At 33.7% G+C, this 17981-nt stretch overlaps 1 protein-coding gene across 2 annotated transcripts; it reads left to right on the forward strand.

Annotated features, from left to right (window-relative positions):
- Positions 1-13371: 13371 nt before the first annotated feature.
- LOC112720397 (uncharacterized) lies at positions 13372-14816 on the forward strand. 2 transcript variants are annotated; one of them, XM_025771337.3, is made up of 2 exons: positions 13372-13579; positions 13781-14816. In XM_025771337.3, the coding sequence occupies exon 2, from the start codon at positions 13884-13886 to the stop codon at positions 14598-14600; it is 717 nt and encodes a 238-aa protein (XP_025627122.1). In that variant the 5' UTR covers positions 13372-13579; positions 13781-13883; the 3' UTR covers positions 14601-14816. The 2 variants fall into 2 exon arrangements, with proteins under 2 accessions (XP_025627122.1, XP_025627121.1); XM_025771336.3 differs by having other exon boundaries at positions 13378-13579; positions 13821-14816.
- The last annotated feature ends 3165 nt before the right edge of the window (positions 14817-17981 follow it).

A 17981-nucleotide genomic window follows, 5' to 3' on the forward strand; every position in this document is an offset into this window, starting at 1 on the left:
GTTCGCACAATCGTCTATGCGACCCAATCCACTTATATTACACAACTTAATTATACCTAATTAATAACCATCCAAATAACAGAAAAAGCAACCTTGGTCCCACATCACGCTGTAGCACTAAACGGCGATCCAGAGGGACCCTAAACCCACACACGCAGCAACTTTAAAATATGCTACCTATTGAAAGCATAACAAGTTGATTTTTTGTGTCAGTACTAGGGGTGTACATGGAGCCGGGTTCGTGTTGACCCGGACTCGACTCTAAATAATGACCGGGTCTATTTATGAGACTCTTATCCGGTTTTAGATCCGATGAAATCGTTAGGGCTGCACATGGATCGGATAATATCCGCATATCCGCGGTAATTATCCGCATCTGATCCGAATTTTGCGGATATTATCCGATCCGCACTATGGTTGGATCGGATTGCGGATTTGGCAGTGATATCCGCGGATCTGATCCGCAAATCCGCAAATCCGCATATCCGCACATCACATATAAATAGCATAGTTTAAGAAAATAAACCCTAATGTGATATGAATTTTAGTGTGTTATTTATGAATTTTATGATATTTTGTTTTTAATTTTTTATGTTGTACTTCAACTTAGAATAATTAAACTTAAATCTTGTGTTATTATTTTGTTTTTGTTATTCAAAAAAATTATTATTGATAATATTTTAGGAGTAAATAGGCTTAAACAGATAAAAAATAAATTTTTTAGATTTTTTTTTATAAAAACAGTCAAATAGAATCTTAAAATAAATTTTTTTTTAATTATGCGGATATACCCGATATCCGATCCGACCTAAAAAAATGTGGATATCATATCCGATCCGATCCGATGAATGCAGTACGGATCGGATAGAATTTTAGGCTATATCCGATCCGATCCGATCCGTGTGCAGCCCTAGAAATCGTGTTACTTTCGGGCCACACTAAAACCGAGTCTAGACCGGGTGAAACCCGGGTCTTGATCAACTTTATCACGACATCACCAAAAGTTGGATTCTACATCTCTTAAACCTCTAAGTTTTGAAAAATAATTATTCCATAACATCGCAACATTCACATAATAATTTAGAATCTAATAATAATAATTTAAACTTTCACAATAATAATTATGTCAATTACACACTAAACATTCAAAGTTCAAAAGACAATTAAAATAAAGTTAACAACCAACACAAGATTAACATAATAATTTATAGTGTCATACCAACCAATAACGACAAAATATTAAGTAGCAAACAACTACAGAATAAAATGCATTTGATTCATAGTTTGCTCTCAAGGTTGTGAACTTGATTCTTGTTGTGTGGATGTTTTAGTAACATCCGCAAAACATAAAAATTAGTCTCTCAAGATTATTATATGAATTAAATTAAGCAATAAAGAAGGAATAAAAATATCATAAAGTAAATATACCATTAACAATCTTGTCACTACCGTCAAATTGATCAAACTCAAGTTCTTCAAATATCTGCTTAGATGGATACAATCAATTTTGAGTGCAGATTAAAGCTTCTGCCATTTTTGGTGACAAAGAGCTACGGTAAAGATCAACCACACAACTACCGGTACTAAAGCATGACTCAGATGCGACAGTTGAAACTGGAATACCAAAGACATCACGAGCTATGGGAGAAAGAATTCTATATTTTGATCCATTTAATTTCTACCAAACCAATATATCAAAATTCTCATCTTCCACGTCCATAGGATCTTTGGCCAAATATTTCTCAACGTCTGATTTGCTATCTGCATTAGCTTTTTTCTTCTTTTGTTTTTTTCCACAAATTCATTCTATTTGTAATAACACCCTTAGCACTAGACTGATCAGTATCTTTATCATCCAAAACATCTCTAGAGGGACCGCCAACATCATTAAGAACTTTATCATCTACAATTTCTTTTGAATATAATTTGTACAATGTCTCCAATGTAAATTTCACAAAACTAGTCATACTAGTAGCCACTTCCTTATCATATATATCCTCCAAACACCATGAAAGATAATCAAGTTTGTATCGAAGATCTGAAACAACGGCAACAAGTATCAAAGGATTAAACTTGTCAACTGGTCCCAAATATTTATCGTATTTAGCCTTCATAGAGCATGCCATAGTTTCCAATAATTTAGAATTGTTGGGGCTCCAAGATGTTAGTTGAGAATGTATAGATGCAATTTCATGAAAGCATTTGTTTGAAGTAACATGTAAAGAAGATGAGAAACACAAAGTAATCTCATAGAAAATTCTCAAAAAATCAATGAATAGCCTAGTATGTTGCCAATCAAGTGCCGTAGGTGGATCAACTTTCTTTTTACCCCCACTATCCTCTCCAAACCATCTAAAGATGTCAGTTTCTTGATCATAAAATCTATCAAAAGTTTTTTCAAATTTTCAGCATGTTCCAACATTAGATAGATAGAATTCCATCTAGTTGGAACATTCAAACAAACAAGACTTTTAGACTCTATCAACTCAGCTTCAATGCATTCTTTAAATTTTTTAATTCTTTGGGGAGAAGATCTAACATACCTAACAGCATTCCAAATGCTTTCAATGGAGGCATGTTGCTCTTTAATCCCGTCATTCAATATAATGAAACAAAGCATATTATAAGACTTAAAAGAAAGCTTACCTATTATAACATGGCATGTTGAACTAATTTTCCTATCTCCTTCAAACTCTAAAACAAAGGAATTAGTTCACTTTATTATCCTTTCTCCTTATTTTCCTATCTCCCAACCATATTATAAGACTTAAAAGAAAGCTTGTATACCCCTTTTTACTTAACTTTTGTTCTAAAAAAGACAATATAATGCAGGATAACTTCTTTTGATTATCTTAGTATTGATTATGTCACTAGCCTAGTTCTTACTGGAATATTTCATTGCTGAACAGGGTGGCATTTATTATATTTTTTAATATTGACATGAATTAGAAATATTTATTGGCATTTATTCACAATAACATAAAGTGCACAAATCAAGAAATTTGATTTTTAAACAACATCAAATTTGAAATTGAAAGAATCAATTATAATTATCGGTGGTATAAATTACAAAAATTAAATTATTGTTCCTACTTCCTAAATAGAGATTCACAATATATCCAAATTTCTCTGATTTGCTAACTGCTATTTCTAATCAACAACTTTTTCCTACTTTCGTTTAACCTGTGACTCTCATCATTGAAGTATTTAAAATATAAACAAAAAAATTAAACAAAAAAAAAAATCAATTTTGTTAATTTTTTCCAAAATTAAACTAATTATGGCAAGAACAATATCAACAATTTTATTAGTTCTCTCCCAAAAAATAACAAAGCAAACAAAATCGGTGAAGTATTTACTATTTAGCACCCAGTAGGCCAGTAGTTGCAAGAAAAAAAATAAAAATCAATGGTTTTTAACAAAAAAATTACCTACTCTATGTCTTGCGATGAACACTGCGTCGGTGAGAACTCTGAGTCTCTGAAAGGAGGTTGACGGCGAGTTGCTGGCACGCGTGGTGATTGACGGTGAGTTGCTGTGGTGGTTGATCTAACGTGGTGCAGAAAGAGGAAGAAGGTGAAAAAAGGATAGTGAAAAACTAAAGAAGATTGGTGGTGAAGGAGAGAGTGAGGTAAGATTAAGAAGCAGAAATGGCATAGAAGTGTAAAGGAGGAGCTCTTCACTGGCCGTTGGGGATGCGGCGCTGCGCCTCAGGGAAAAGAGTTTGAGTGAGAGAGAGTATGGGTTGTGCCCTAGCACCTGAGCATTGTGGACTGTGAAGTGTGAAGTGTGAAGTGTGAAGAGTGAACATTGAACACAAAGCCAAATAGAATGCATATTTTTTTTAACTACACACCTATACGGGTCCAACGGGCCGGGTCGGGTGACCCGAGCCTTGGCCCGAACCCGATTTAATAAATAACCGGGACTATCTATTGAAATCTCGGGTCTGACCGGACCATAACGAAACCGGGCCAAATTAGCTTCGAAGTCGCCAGGCTCGGTCCAGGTTTTCGGACCAGACCGGGTCTTGTGCACCCCTAGTCAGTACACTTGAATTATCATTTTAGAAATACTTGTACATAATATTACGGATGTTCAAATCCAAACCAATTTAAATAAAATTGTATGTAATCTAATCCAAATAAAAACCCGATTAGTATCGGACTAATTTGGATTGAATCAAACTCTGCTCTTAGTTGATTATAAGAATTTGATTGGATTTTATATCTATTTCTCAAAATCGACCTGATTTAATCAAATTCAAACTACACAATGTGAATATGTTATTATTATTATTATTATTATTATTATTATGCCGGTGTCTATAGTTTTACCGAATTTTCAATTAGGTCTTTATACTTTTTTTTTCTTTTCAATTGAGTCCCTATACCATATTAGATTTTTTAATTAAGTCCTTATGAAGTATAAATTTACTAATTTACCTTCACCATTTCCCTTCTTTCTTTCACTTTCACCGCCTTCCACCATCTTCTCACCCTCTTTTTTCGTCACCACCCTCTCTCTACCAACAAGCTCCCTTTTTTCATGACAGATTTTTTGTCATAATCAATACAAATTTAAAACTAAAATTTTTTTCATAATTAATTAATTTTTAGCATGATCAGAAGTTGAATTTTTGTCATAACATAACCATTTTAAGTACAAGTAAACACACATAATCAGAATCTTTTAGCACAATCAAATTTTTTTAACATAATCATTGGGCAGAAGTAAAACCAATTCAAAAACAAAAGTAGAAGTAGATGAAGAAAAAGCAAAATGAAACAGAAATAGAAGTAGAATGAAGTAGAAAAAAAAGTAAAAACAAAACGAAGCAAAACGGAGGCCGGATCTGAGACGGCAAACACCAACAACGAATGGGAAGGAAGCGGCTCGTTAGTGACCTCTTCCAACAATGATGGCAGCAGCAGTGTCACCCTCGCTGCCTCACTCTTTCTCGATCCCGCAACATGATTTCTCTTTCGGTGTCTCTCTCGTTCTGTCTTTCTCTCTCTTAAGGCGTGGAGGGTGACCAAAGAAGGATTCGACGATGTTCCTGCTAGATCGAAGTAGCGGACTCGTGATTACAATGAAAGTGGAGAAGTCGAAGATGACAATGTCGCACTCATGTTGGTCAAGATCGCATAGTAGACGAATTCAAGATTCCAAAATTCACTTACCTCAAATACGTTATCAACGAGACACTTTATTTATACATAGCACTCTTACTGCTATCATACTCCTCTACCGAAGAGTACACCATAGGAGGCTACACGGTCCCAAAAGACACCATAATCCTTATCAACGGTTGGGCTATTCACCGGGACCCCAAGAACTGGGATAAAGCAACGAGTTTCAAGTCAGAAAAGTTAAAAAAAAAATGGCAGTTGAAAAAGTTGATTGCGTTTGGGCTTCACTTTGTCTAAGAAGGTTTTATTGGTGGCCTTGTGTTCTGGTCATCAAGGTCGAGCTTGAGAGGTAGAAGGAGAGGTCGTCGGGGATAGAATTGGAGAGGAGGGAGGGGGAAGGAGGGTGCGGCAGAGGTGGGAGGAGTGAGGATGGGAGAGGGAGAGGCAGGAGTAGAGGAGGAGACCGAGAGGAGGAAAAAGAGGAGTGAGAGGGTTAATTTTGTCTTTATGAAAATAAAAGAGTGATACAATTAGGGATTTAGAAAAAATTGAGAGTATCTTTAATTTGGGAACAGAATATTCCGTTAAACCAAACAGTTTTGTCATGGTAGGGACCTAATTGAAAAAAAATTATTACTTCTGGAACTCAATTAAAAAAATATGATAGAAATCTAATTGAAAATTCAATAAAATTATAGAGGCAAAATAATTAAATCTTATTATTATTATTATTATTATTACTTAGTGATGGTTTTATGAATATATAATTGGATTTATTTATTTCAATAAAAAACTACTTCTATATTTTAATAATAAAATTTTTAAATCTTATATTTTTAAAAAATTGAATAAACTAAATTAATTCAAATCGTAATAGTTTAGATTTGATTTTATTGGATTTAAAAATAAAATAAAATTAATTCATTTCAAACTGTACCACGGATTAAATAAATTATAGGGGTGTATGCGGCTGGATTGGATCGGATATAGCCGAATATTCGATCCGATCCGCACAATTTTCATCGGATCGGATCCAAGGACGGATTCAGAAATGATATTATGGGGGGCCAATAACATATAATATTAAAAATTATGTAAAAAAATTATATAATATAAGATGTATTATAAGAATATACGGATAGAGAATATATTTGAAAGTAAAAAAAATATATGTATACTTTTTACTAACGAAGTGGTCGATTCTTCGTATCATAAAATTCACCGATAATAGAATTTGTATCAAAATTTTTAATAATTTTCTTTTCAATATAATTAAAAGACAATTAGCAAGAAATTCATCTTTTATTTTGTTTCTTAAGTTATTTTTCACAATATTCATAGTTGAAAAAGATTTCTTAATTGTAGTAGTTGAAACAGAAAGAATTAATACCAAACGAATAAAAAAAAGGCCACAAGAAGAAAAAGAATTCACTTTATGAGATTTAAAAATTTTTATTTAATTAAAAAATATTAGTAATAATATCTTTTTCAGATTTTTTTAATATTGTTACTTATTTTTTTAGATATTAAAAATTATTAATATTTAAATTAGACTGAACTTTTATTTATATTAGACTAAATACTAAATATTTTTTTAAAAAAATTAAATTATACATAATAATTTATTATTATTAAAAAAGTTGGGGGGGGCCGAGGCCGCCACTCGCCCCCCTTATATCCGTCCCTGATCGGATCGGGTATGATATCCGCATTTTTTAGTGTCGGATTCGATCCGTAATGCGGATCGGACCGGATATCGGATATTTTCTCATAATTGAACATTCTTTTTTTAATCATATTTTTATATAAAAATTTTTATAAAAATATTTCTTTCACACTTTTAAATTTATTTATTCCTAAAATATTTTTAATCAAACTTTTTCTAAATAACAAAAATAAAATAATATAATATATGAATAATAATTACTAACTAAAACATATAAACAAGTAAATATAATATATATATATATATATATTTATTTTTAATTATTATTGTGCGGATTTGCGAATCGCGGATCGGATATGTTGATGTAGAGTAGATTTTTGCGATCCGATCCGATCAATATGCGGATCAGATTGTATCCGCAATTTTCGGATCGGATGCGAATATTTACTGTGAATCTGCGGATACGATCCAATTCATGAACTCCCCTGATAAATTATATAATTCGGACTAGATTGAAATTTTCTCCAAAATTAATTCAAATTATATCATAAACCTCTATATAATGTATCTATTAATTAAATTTTTATATATTAAATAAATAATAAAAATAATTTTATGATAAATATTTAAGTTTTTTTAAAATATTTAAAATATTTTATTTACTTATATAAATAAGAGTAAATGTCATTTCCGATCCCTAACCATTTGTTCGATGGACTTTCCACACCCTAAGAAATCTAAAAACCCAAATCGGTCCCAATCTACTTTGATATATGTACGTTCCAGTCCCTATCTACTTTGAATAAATGTCCTTCTCGGTCCCTAACTAGGGACTGGAACGTAGATAGGGACTGGAGCATACATATATCAAAGTACATAGGGACCGATTTGGGTTTTTAGATTTCTTAGGGGGTGGAAAGTCCATCGAGCAAATAATTAGGAATCGGAAAGGATATTTACTCTATAAATAATTTAGACTCAATTTATATTTTTGTATCATATTACTTAACTCGTTTATAGTGTAAATAAATTAATTATGAATATATCTCGTTTATACGAGATAAGACACAAATTTTAAACAAATAATTAATTAAAGTGTAAACGAAATGTATTTATAATTAATTTATTTACAATGTAAATAAAATATAAATATTTATAACTATAAAAATATAATTTACTACTATTTATATTAATTATAGATCAAATTGAATTAGTTTTAAATTAAAAAATTAAAATAATTGCCGTAACTTCCTACCCCTATCAGCGAATTTATTTCTCTCCTAGTTGTTATGGCTTTCTTTTTTAATTTTTCTTTTATTACGTTAAAGAACAATAATTTTTATTTTTCATTCAAATAATTAATATATATATATATATATATATATATATATATATATATAAAATAAAAAATAAAAGAAACTAAAATTACGTTTTTACTTTTTACTACTTTTATGATTATTCCTAAATAAATTGTTAAATCTATCATTTTAAATCAAGAATAATATATGAGTTAACATATATAACTAAACATGTATTATTAGTTATATATTATGTAACAAAAGAAAAAATAGTTATATATGTTTAAAATTTGAAAAATAAATCAACTGCAAATTAACGGTATAATAACGAAAATGAATTAACAGCAACTTTTTAGTAATTCAATTTATAAATTAACTACAAAATGACGTTCTCAATGTGAATTAAAAAAATACACACCAAAGGTAGTGGATTATTAAAATTAAAAGTGGTTATAATTTTACCTTAATTCCATTTTAATTTTAAATTAGTGATTTGAAATTGTCCACTAATAATAAAAAAAATTAACAGTGGTGAGAAAGTTTTTAATCTAGTTTAATAAATTCATAAACAAACTTAATAATAGTGAAGAAGTTATTGATTTTAAATTTAAATTTTTAATGAGAGATAAATTAATTAAAGTCGATATAAATAATAACAAAATATATTGATTCTTAATTTTTCTATTGGTTCAAATTATATTATTAATTTTTTTATTATTTAAAAAAATTATATTTTTATATTTACAAATATCAAATTATCAATATTTTATTTACGTTTACAGTGTAAATGAGAATTAATTATGACAAATACTCAGTTTGGTCTCTAAAGTTACATTCAAGCCTCAATTTAATCATTGACGTTTCAATTGCCTCTATTTAGTCTCTAAACTTTATAAATTTTAATCACCTTAGTCCTTGCGGTGATTTTCGCCACAAAATCATTATCGGAGAGATGACGTGTACAACAGAATGCCACGCTGGATGTCTAACGGATATATTACGTAGCATTTGAAACTTTTGCATCAATTTAGTCCCTAATCCCCAAATTCATTTGAAGTCCCTTAACTTCTTCGTCGATTCTTATTCCTCTTTTGGGAGACGTTTTTATGAAGTCCGTGATGGGTAGCGGCAGTAAATCCGTTGGGAGTTCCAGCAATCAACACTCTACTGGAGGTTGGAGAACTACTCGAAGCAGAAAAAAACTATTTTCAGAGTAGTGTGGGTATGGGTGTAGACCCGTTCTGAGATGGTCAGGAACATATGCAAATCTAGGGAGACCTTTTTTGGGTGTCCAAACTACAATGTAAGTGCAAGATTATTCTTAACTTTTTCTAAAGCTTGTAGTATCTGATTCTTTTTCTATCTCCGCTGAATCTGTTTGCAGAGTGTTGGCAAGAGGTGGTGTGGGTTGTTTGTTTGGGCTAATGAATTCCATAAAGAAGGAGAATCAAGAGGCAGAGTAGTACCAAAAAATAAAAATGATGAAGAATGGAGGATGAACTTTGTTTGGAAGATTGGAAGTTTAGAATCTGATGCTAGAGCTTTGAAATTGGGAAGGATTTTGTTAGTTACAATAAATTTGCTTGTAGTTGCTATGTTATTATGGAAATGGTGAAGATTGGCCTGTTTTGAAAAAAAATTAACGTATGTTGTTATATATATTGTTGTATCTATTTTTATTTTAAGTCTCAATGAATAAAATTTGCACCTGCGTTAATAGAAATCAAACAACACAAAATAAAATATAACAATTTCAGATAAGAAATATCATCAAATTTCTTTATAATTCATTAATAAAACATCCACATTGATACTAAATTCAAACACAACTAAAAATTTTAGTGTGATACAACACAAACAAAACAAAGTAAATTATCCAAAAAAAAATCACTCCAAGTATAACTAACCAAAAGTCATCGTTACAGAGTTATCCAAACTTAGAGAAACAAGATAACTAATCTAAAAGGTAACTAATCCAAAAGTATAATGCCCTATTACATATGAAGCTCCCACAGACAAAATGATCAACAATTCAATTATTTTTTCTTGGAGGTTTGAATCCGGGAGTAGGGACAAATTTCATGAAACTAGCTAGTCGTGTGGCTGTCCCTAAAGATGCACCTTGCATTGGATCAACTGGTATATTGATTGTTGGTGGAGTACTAGATGGTTGGTTCACCATTCTTTTGGTTGCAAACTTTGGGGCCTTGCATTATGTTACATTACACTAGTCTCCATCTATAAAAAATGTGAAGTTAGTGAAATTTGAACAAAAAATAAATTGGCAGTGGTTAAATTTAAGGTGTAATTTAAAATATATCATTACCTGTAGAGAATATTCATTCTGAGACATAATTAGTTGGCTCATGCCAAGTTCAACCTCAGCCTGATCTTCATTCTGAGACATAATTAGTTGACTCATGCCAAGTTCAACCTCAGCCTGGCCTTGATGCTGAATTTTTTGGTGTGTACCAACTTGAGATGGTACATCAGCAGGTGAAATAGCATGGGTAGGATTCACAACTGGAGCAGAATGGTAGGAACAGTAGGATTGGAATTACCACTTTTAGCAGTAGCTGCCATTTCTTTAGCCTTTTTTTTTGGGCAGTTTCTCTTGGTGTGTGCTTTTTCTCCACAATAGCGACATGAACCTTTTTTATAAATCCTCTTCATCTTGATCTTTTGCTTGTTCCTTCCATCAGGGTCTTCGTTAGCATCCTTTCTACGTTTTTTCTTGGGTACCCGTGGCATCTTTTTGAATTTCGGAGCTTGTGGTCTAATGTATGGAGACTTCTCTTACATTGCTTGGCCAAGAATAGGATTTAAATAGAATGCATATGTGTCATTATATGAATCCATTGTCCACCACTTGTAGCAAAATTCATCAGGACGTTTTTCGATCCTATCCAACGCAGCACAAGCATGGACACAAGGCATCCTTGCAAACAGAATTATAATGGATACAACTAATAATAATTAAATATATTTGTATCAGAAAACCAAAACATGGTATTATATAAGATGAATCTTGATCATGTAACAAAAAAAATTTATTAACTACCACTTAGTTGCCAAAAATCACATGAACATAGCCCCTCTTCCAAATCAACTACCATATTGGTTGGGTGACAAATGACTTCAAACTTTTCATACTTTTCGTCTCCAGACCATACAGAATTCCAACTCTTTGATTCATTCCTTATTTTCTCCAACCTACTACTACGCTGTATTGGGGTAAAATTTCAATGTGGCTCCTAAGCTTCACCTTATTCCTAGCAATTGTCCTCATAGCATACATTCTAACTTCTTCCAATAGTGTGATGATGGGTTTGGCTATGACCTCCTTGATTCGTGAGTTAAAAATACATTGTTGCAAATATTGTCCATCTTGGTACATTACTGAAAAAAGCTTTACTCCATGCAAATATTGTTATAAATATTGTCCATCTTAATTTAATATTGATGATAATTAATTATAATAGGAGTACATACAGAGTACATAACGAGTACATAAGGTTATCCTCAATATTTTTTCTCTCTTCAGTTAGACTTGCTAAAACATAAATTGCATTGTTGTTATGAGACAACAATAGACCAAAACGAGTTCATTTAGAAAATCAGATCAATTACTCCATGTTACAAGATGCAATAAACAATTGATTTAATGAGATTAAGACTTTGATGAAACTGCACCTCTCTTTTAAATAAAAAAGAAGAAAAATCAAATGTAACATATTGCATATGACAATCTGATTCCATCTTTTTATTTTTTAATCTATTGATTATCAGACAAACACACCCATGTTGAAACCCTAACCCAAAAAAATTTCTCCTAAAATATTCAAAATCAAATTAATGGTACAGAAACAGGAAATGATCGAACATCTAACTAATAAGCCAAGAAATTAAATGATATTCACTAAAAACATAAACCCTAACAGAGAATAAGCACAAAAACTAACCTATACTAACATGCAAAACAAAATGCATTTAGCTCGAATGCATAAAAAAAAAAGAGGAGGAACCAAAAGTGAATCAAAAAAACAAAATATCATCATGGGTATAGAAATTTTTTTGTTCACTATTTTACTTACCTCAAACTTAGTCAACGTAGGTGAAGAAAAGACGACCGATGCAATGTGAAGTGGTTGAAGAGAAGAGAATCGCGACTTTAACGAATCTAATAAGTTAGATTCGCAACGCCATTGAAGAGAAGAGAAAGAAGAAGAACAATCCTATTATGGGGGAGAATATGGTGTAGTGCTTGTTTAACTAAAACTTTTGCCCTCTCATATAACATGATACGTCGTCGTTTTGGGCTGTTAATTTGAGCGCTAAATAAAAACGACGCCGTTTTAGTGGAGTCCTGCGTGGCATTCTGTTGTACACGTCATCTCTCCGATAATGACTTTGTGGCAAACACCACCGCATGGACTAATGTGATTAAAATTTATAAAGTTTAGGGACTAAACAGAGACAGAGACAATTGAAACGTTAAGAACTAAATTATGGCTCGAGTGTAACTTTAGGTAGTGTTTGGTGGAGAGACAGAGACGGAAAGACCGAGACTGAGAGACAGAGACTAAGAGACAGAGATTAAAATAAATTTTAGTATTCTATTTGGTGCAAAGTGGGAGACAGAAATTGAAATAAGAATAAAATTCTAATTTAATTTGTACAAAAGATAAAATTGGAATTAATTAATTGAAATGAGGATATTTTAAGTATAAAATGTTATTAAAGTTTCAGTTCATCTTTGGAAATTTTAGTCCACTGTGTCCCTACTTTTTCGAAGTACTAAAATATTGAAATTTTAGGGACAGAAACAGAAATTTTAGTACGAGTCTCTGAACCAACAAACATGATACTGAGTCTCAGTCTCTCAGTCTCTGTCTCAATACCTCAAAGCAAACGCTAATTTAGGGACCAAACTGAATATTTTCTCGAACTAAATTCAACCAAATTAAATAATAAAACTTAGACTAATTTTAATTATAACTGATTTTTGTTATATTAAATTAATTTGGTTGAACTTGGTTAACAAAAAAACTTAAATATGTAGCATTATTCTTATAATTAATTCGTAAACAAGATAAGTAATATGACACAAAAATATATAAATTACCTATACTGATAAATAAAAGTATAAAACATTTAAAATGTTTATTTAAAAAAAAAACTCTAATATTTTACACTAAAATTGAAAGATCATGAATTCAAGTGGAGTTAATAAAATATTTTCTTATAAATAAATAAATAATAAAAATAAGACAGTGGACAAAAAAAAGGAAATTTCGACGAAGAAAGAAAAAAAAAGAAAAGAAAAATCTAAAATAGAAGATAATAATTCAAGAATATCAGAAACAACTGGAGTTTTCGAGAAGGATTTCGTAACCCTTGAATTTGGGGCTTTGGAGAAGGTTACTCGAGAATTCGAATCCTTTTTCCGCATCGCCAACGATTATCTTCCTCTCAACCAAGCCGTAAGTTTTCCTATTCCCAGTATCTTTTAATCCTATTTCCCTTAATTATTCAATTCTGGATCTACGTGTAATCTCATTGTTTTCATCTTCGATCGATCTAGTCGAAGAAACTGCGCTCTTGTTATCTTCAACTCTTGACGTAGATTTCCATATCGCAGTTGTTTTCTGCGTTTATTTTTCCATTTAAATTGTTGTGATCAGGAATTTTTGTTTTCGGTTTTGTGCATTTTTGGGGAAAAAGTTTCCTCAAAGGAGTGGTCAGGAAGGGAAAAAAAAAAAAGAAAAAGAAAAAGAAAAATATTTGATGGCTAGTGGGTTTGGGGAATCAACAACAACGCCGAGAAGAGAGTCTCATCCAAGCCCATCTTGCTCAGGGAACAATGGTTCTAATGATGCTGGTGATTTTGAATGCAACATATGCTTTGATTTGGCTCAAGATCCAGTGATCACACTGTGTGGGCACCTATTCTGTTGGCCATGCCTTTATATGTGGCTGCATCATCACTCTCAATGTCAAGAGTGCCCTGTGTGCAAGGCCCTTGTGCAGGAAGAGAAGCTGGTTCCTCTTTATGGCAGGGGTAAGGCTCAGACTGATCCTAGGACTAAGAGCTATCCTGGAATGGAGGTTCCTCGCCGTCCCTCCGGCCAGAGGCCGGAGACAGCGCCACAGCCGCCACCCCAACAGCCGGGGCCCAATTTGTTCGGGAATTATGGGTTTGGGTTGATGGGCGGATTCATACCTATGGCTACGGCAACATTTGGGAACTTCACACTGTCCACTGCTTTTGGAGGGTTTATCCCATCACTGCTTAACATTCAATTCCAACCGTTTCATGATGCCACTGTCTATGGAACAACTTCGGGGTATCCTTTTGGGTTTACTTCACACCAAGGTGGTAATCCTCGAGGCTTTACGCAGGCAGCGACACGTCAAGAGCTGAGGCCTGAGGACAATGCTCTGAAGAATCTGCTTTTGTTGATTGGTTTACTTGTACTTATCACCGTCATTTTTGTGTTGTAATGGATGTTTAGCTGCAGATCTTCTGTCTTAATCGATATATCGTCCGAGCGTGTGTGCGCTTTTGTGTGTGTATACATGTTCGACGGTTTAGAACAAAGGATTTTATGCGCGAGAATGCTGCCCCATTGGGTTCTTTGTTGAATGTGTCAAAACTAAACGAGAATGTTCAATTTGTGTAAATGCTTATTGCAAGTGTTCCAGCATGTTTGCTGCTAATGCGCTCTCTTTTGTGTACTCCCTTTGGGACCTTGTTCTTGTGTGCGTCATGCATGTATTTATGTTTCCTGTGTTTCAGGTTGCTTATTTGTGACTAATTTATATAAAGCCAAATTGGACCGCAACTTCTTGGTGGTAGGTGTTCTGTAAGTGACATCCATTTTTGAATCGGTAAATTAAACAGCATCTTTTGTATATATTAGTTTACTGAGGGTTTTGAGTAATCAAAGATTCAAAGTGTGTGGTTGTGAGTTGGTGTTTTGGATGGAAATGGAGGGTGGAAGGGACGGGCCTAAAGATTAAAATGGGGACTGCACTTTACACTTGAAGTCCTAATCTTCCTTTCCTTCTATAACTTCAATTCACAAAATAAAACAGTAAATTATTTTTTTTCCGTGTAGAATGCTGCTCTGTCCTGCCATTCTAAGCAAGCATGGGAACAATCATTTTACCTCTAGCCTGTTTGATATGTTGTCTTGTTGAAGTTCCCTGCATTTTTAGTTCCATCTTTGATGCTAAAATTTTCAGATCTCAGGAAAAACTAAGGGGTTATTGAGAGGCGTAATATTTTATTGTTCATTGTGATTCTGCTGGCAACTTGAAAATGTACTTTTCAAGGTTCGTAGGTAGCTACAGTGTTGTTAATGGCAGCATGAGTTATTTCCAGGGCTTTGTTTGGTTGAGGAGGAGTGGATGGAAAATAAAATAGAGGGAAGAGAGAAGTGGCAAAATTTCTTCCATAAAGTACACCTAAAACAACTCCTCTTTCGTTCCTTTATTTTCCAATATTTCTCAACATTCAAACAAATCCTGAGTCAGAGCAAGGCTCTTGTTATTGTATCTTTCGCTGCGTTTGGATTTTGCTTCCAAGAGAGAAGTATAGAGACAGAGATGGATGTTTTCTATCTCCAGTTTTAGAAAGCACAGAAATACATGAATTTTCTATATTTAAGATAGAAAGTTTTATGTTTTCCTTTCTATCTTCACAATTAAATGAATTTTTGAGATTTTTTATTTTAATAAATAAAATAAATATAATAATTACCGAATTAAATAATTCTAAAAAATATTACGAAAATTCGCTCCCCTTGCTTATCTTGTTTACAGTGCATACACGTATCTCGTTTATACTGTAAACGAGATAAAGCCTGTCGACACCTATAAGTATATGTCGTTCACAGCGTGCTGTTGGGCTCTAGATTGACCTTGTCAATCACTTTCTCTTCTCTATCACCCCTTTCTGACCATATTATTGACATATACTGCGATGGCATGCCAGGCGGAAAACGATGCAGACATCGACAGACTGAATGAAACTTCGCATTACGCTGAGGCAGCCGACTTTGAGGTTAGTCTTGTTGCAGTAAAATTTGTGCAATCTTATATAGATATATTTTTGTATGTAGTCATGGTTAGGGTAGTTGCGAAGACTTAGAATATCGTGTATAGCGTTACGAATAGGTTGCTGGTAGAATTTTGAAACTCTATTTAATTGTAGTAGATTGTTACTGCATAATTGTTAGTTTTGAACTCTATTTTAGTTGTTGTAAGTTGTTACGACTTATAATTTTGTAGTTAGGTTTAGGTAGTTGCATATATTTTAAAATTAACTAAATAATATTTGTCTCAAAAACATGTGATTAAGGATGTAAATAAGTTTTGAATTGGAAGTCTTTTTAACTTAGAAATAAATATTGATTTAAAAATAGTGTAAGAATCAAATAAAAAAACATAGAGGCCTATTTACTAAATCTATAAAATATAATGACCGGAAACGTTGAAGACTCAATAAAAGTGTAAAATTTATGTCTATAATTCTGAATATATTTTTTTTTATCAGAGACATCGCCTTCTACTGCCTTGGCGAGTGAGTCATATCCTTCTTCCACCCGATGCCATCTTCCCGTATCTAGTTGAGGTTAGATTCGGCGACACGGTGTCCCTTAGGGATCTCACTTTTGACAATTCGCTAATTTCGGTATTCGTTGAGCGATGACGTTCGGAGACGCACACGTTTCATCTCTCGTGGGGTGAGGTCACTATCACATTGCAGGACGTGGCGTACCACCTAGGCCTACGCGCACAGGGGGCCTCAGTTGGGGTGCCTTCATGACTTCGGTAGGTGGTGCCACATGGAGATGTGGGTGTTGGGGGAGTAGCTGCTTGGTGCTAGGCCTCCGGTGGCTCCACAGCAGGCTGCGCAGAGGAAGGAGTCGTTCACACTCAAGTTTGTTTGACTGCGGGATCGTGTCCACTAGATGACCCTCTACAGATGACCCGGAGACTCTCTAATAGTACGCCAGGTGCTACATTATGCTACTGATCGGAGGATATCTGATGACGGACAAGTCCAACAACTTGGTCCACTTGCGTTGGCTCCCTCTTCTTCGGGACTTTAGGCAATGCCGGGCGTTGTCTTGGGGCTCGACTGTGCTTGCTTGGACGTACCAGTCACTGTGTTAGGCGGCACAGCAGGGCGTCACGGACATCGCCGGCTGCATTCCGCTGTTGATGTCCTGGATCTACCAGATTTTTTTAGTGGTATCCACCAAATAGAGGAATCTACCAGTATCTTATGGCTGCGGGGTAACAAATCTTTATTTCTATATTTAGTTAAACAAATTTGTAACTTCTTACAACCTGTTACTAAACAAACTACTTTTGTCCTCTTGGTTGTTGTCAGGTTGGTTGGATTGCAGCAGCAGAGCAGGGATCAGCATGAGGACAAGGTCCTGCATTGGAGGGTTTCGATCGACCGGTTACGATTCGATGAGGTTAGTTCCACGTTTACCATCACCACATGTTCATTTTACTTCTTAATGTTGTCTTGTTTAGTGTGGCTGACCAATATGTCTGTTACGGTCCTTTCAGTTTGTACGGAGAGCGTACGATGACCTTGCTATGTAGGCTATGCGTCCTGTTTGGTTCCTTGAGGAGGAGGAGTGGGGGACATGATTGTCAGCCGTCCCCCTGGTCTGCTTCAACATTGTGCAGTTTCACCAGGTCGATCGGGTGAAGCGGCAGTTTAATGGAGAGCAGCAGGTGCCTGACCCTCCAGTGAACCTTGACAGATATAAATGATATGTTATTTATCATTGGTAACTTGAGTTTAGATGTCATTTATTCCAATTATGATGTGTAATTTAGTAAACCCCAGTACATTAT

The sequence above is a fragment of the Arachis hypogaea genome, chromosome 11 (genome assembly GCF_003086295.3).
Source record: "Arachis hypogaea cultivar Tifrunner chromosome 11, arahy.Tifrunner.gnm2.J5K5, whole genome shotgun sequence".
In the NCBI taxonomy this organism is placed as follows: Eukaryota; Viridiplantae; Streptophyta; class Magnoliopsida; order Fabales; family Fabaceae; genus Arachis; species Arachis hypogaea.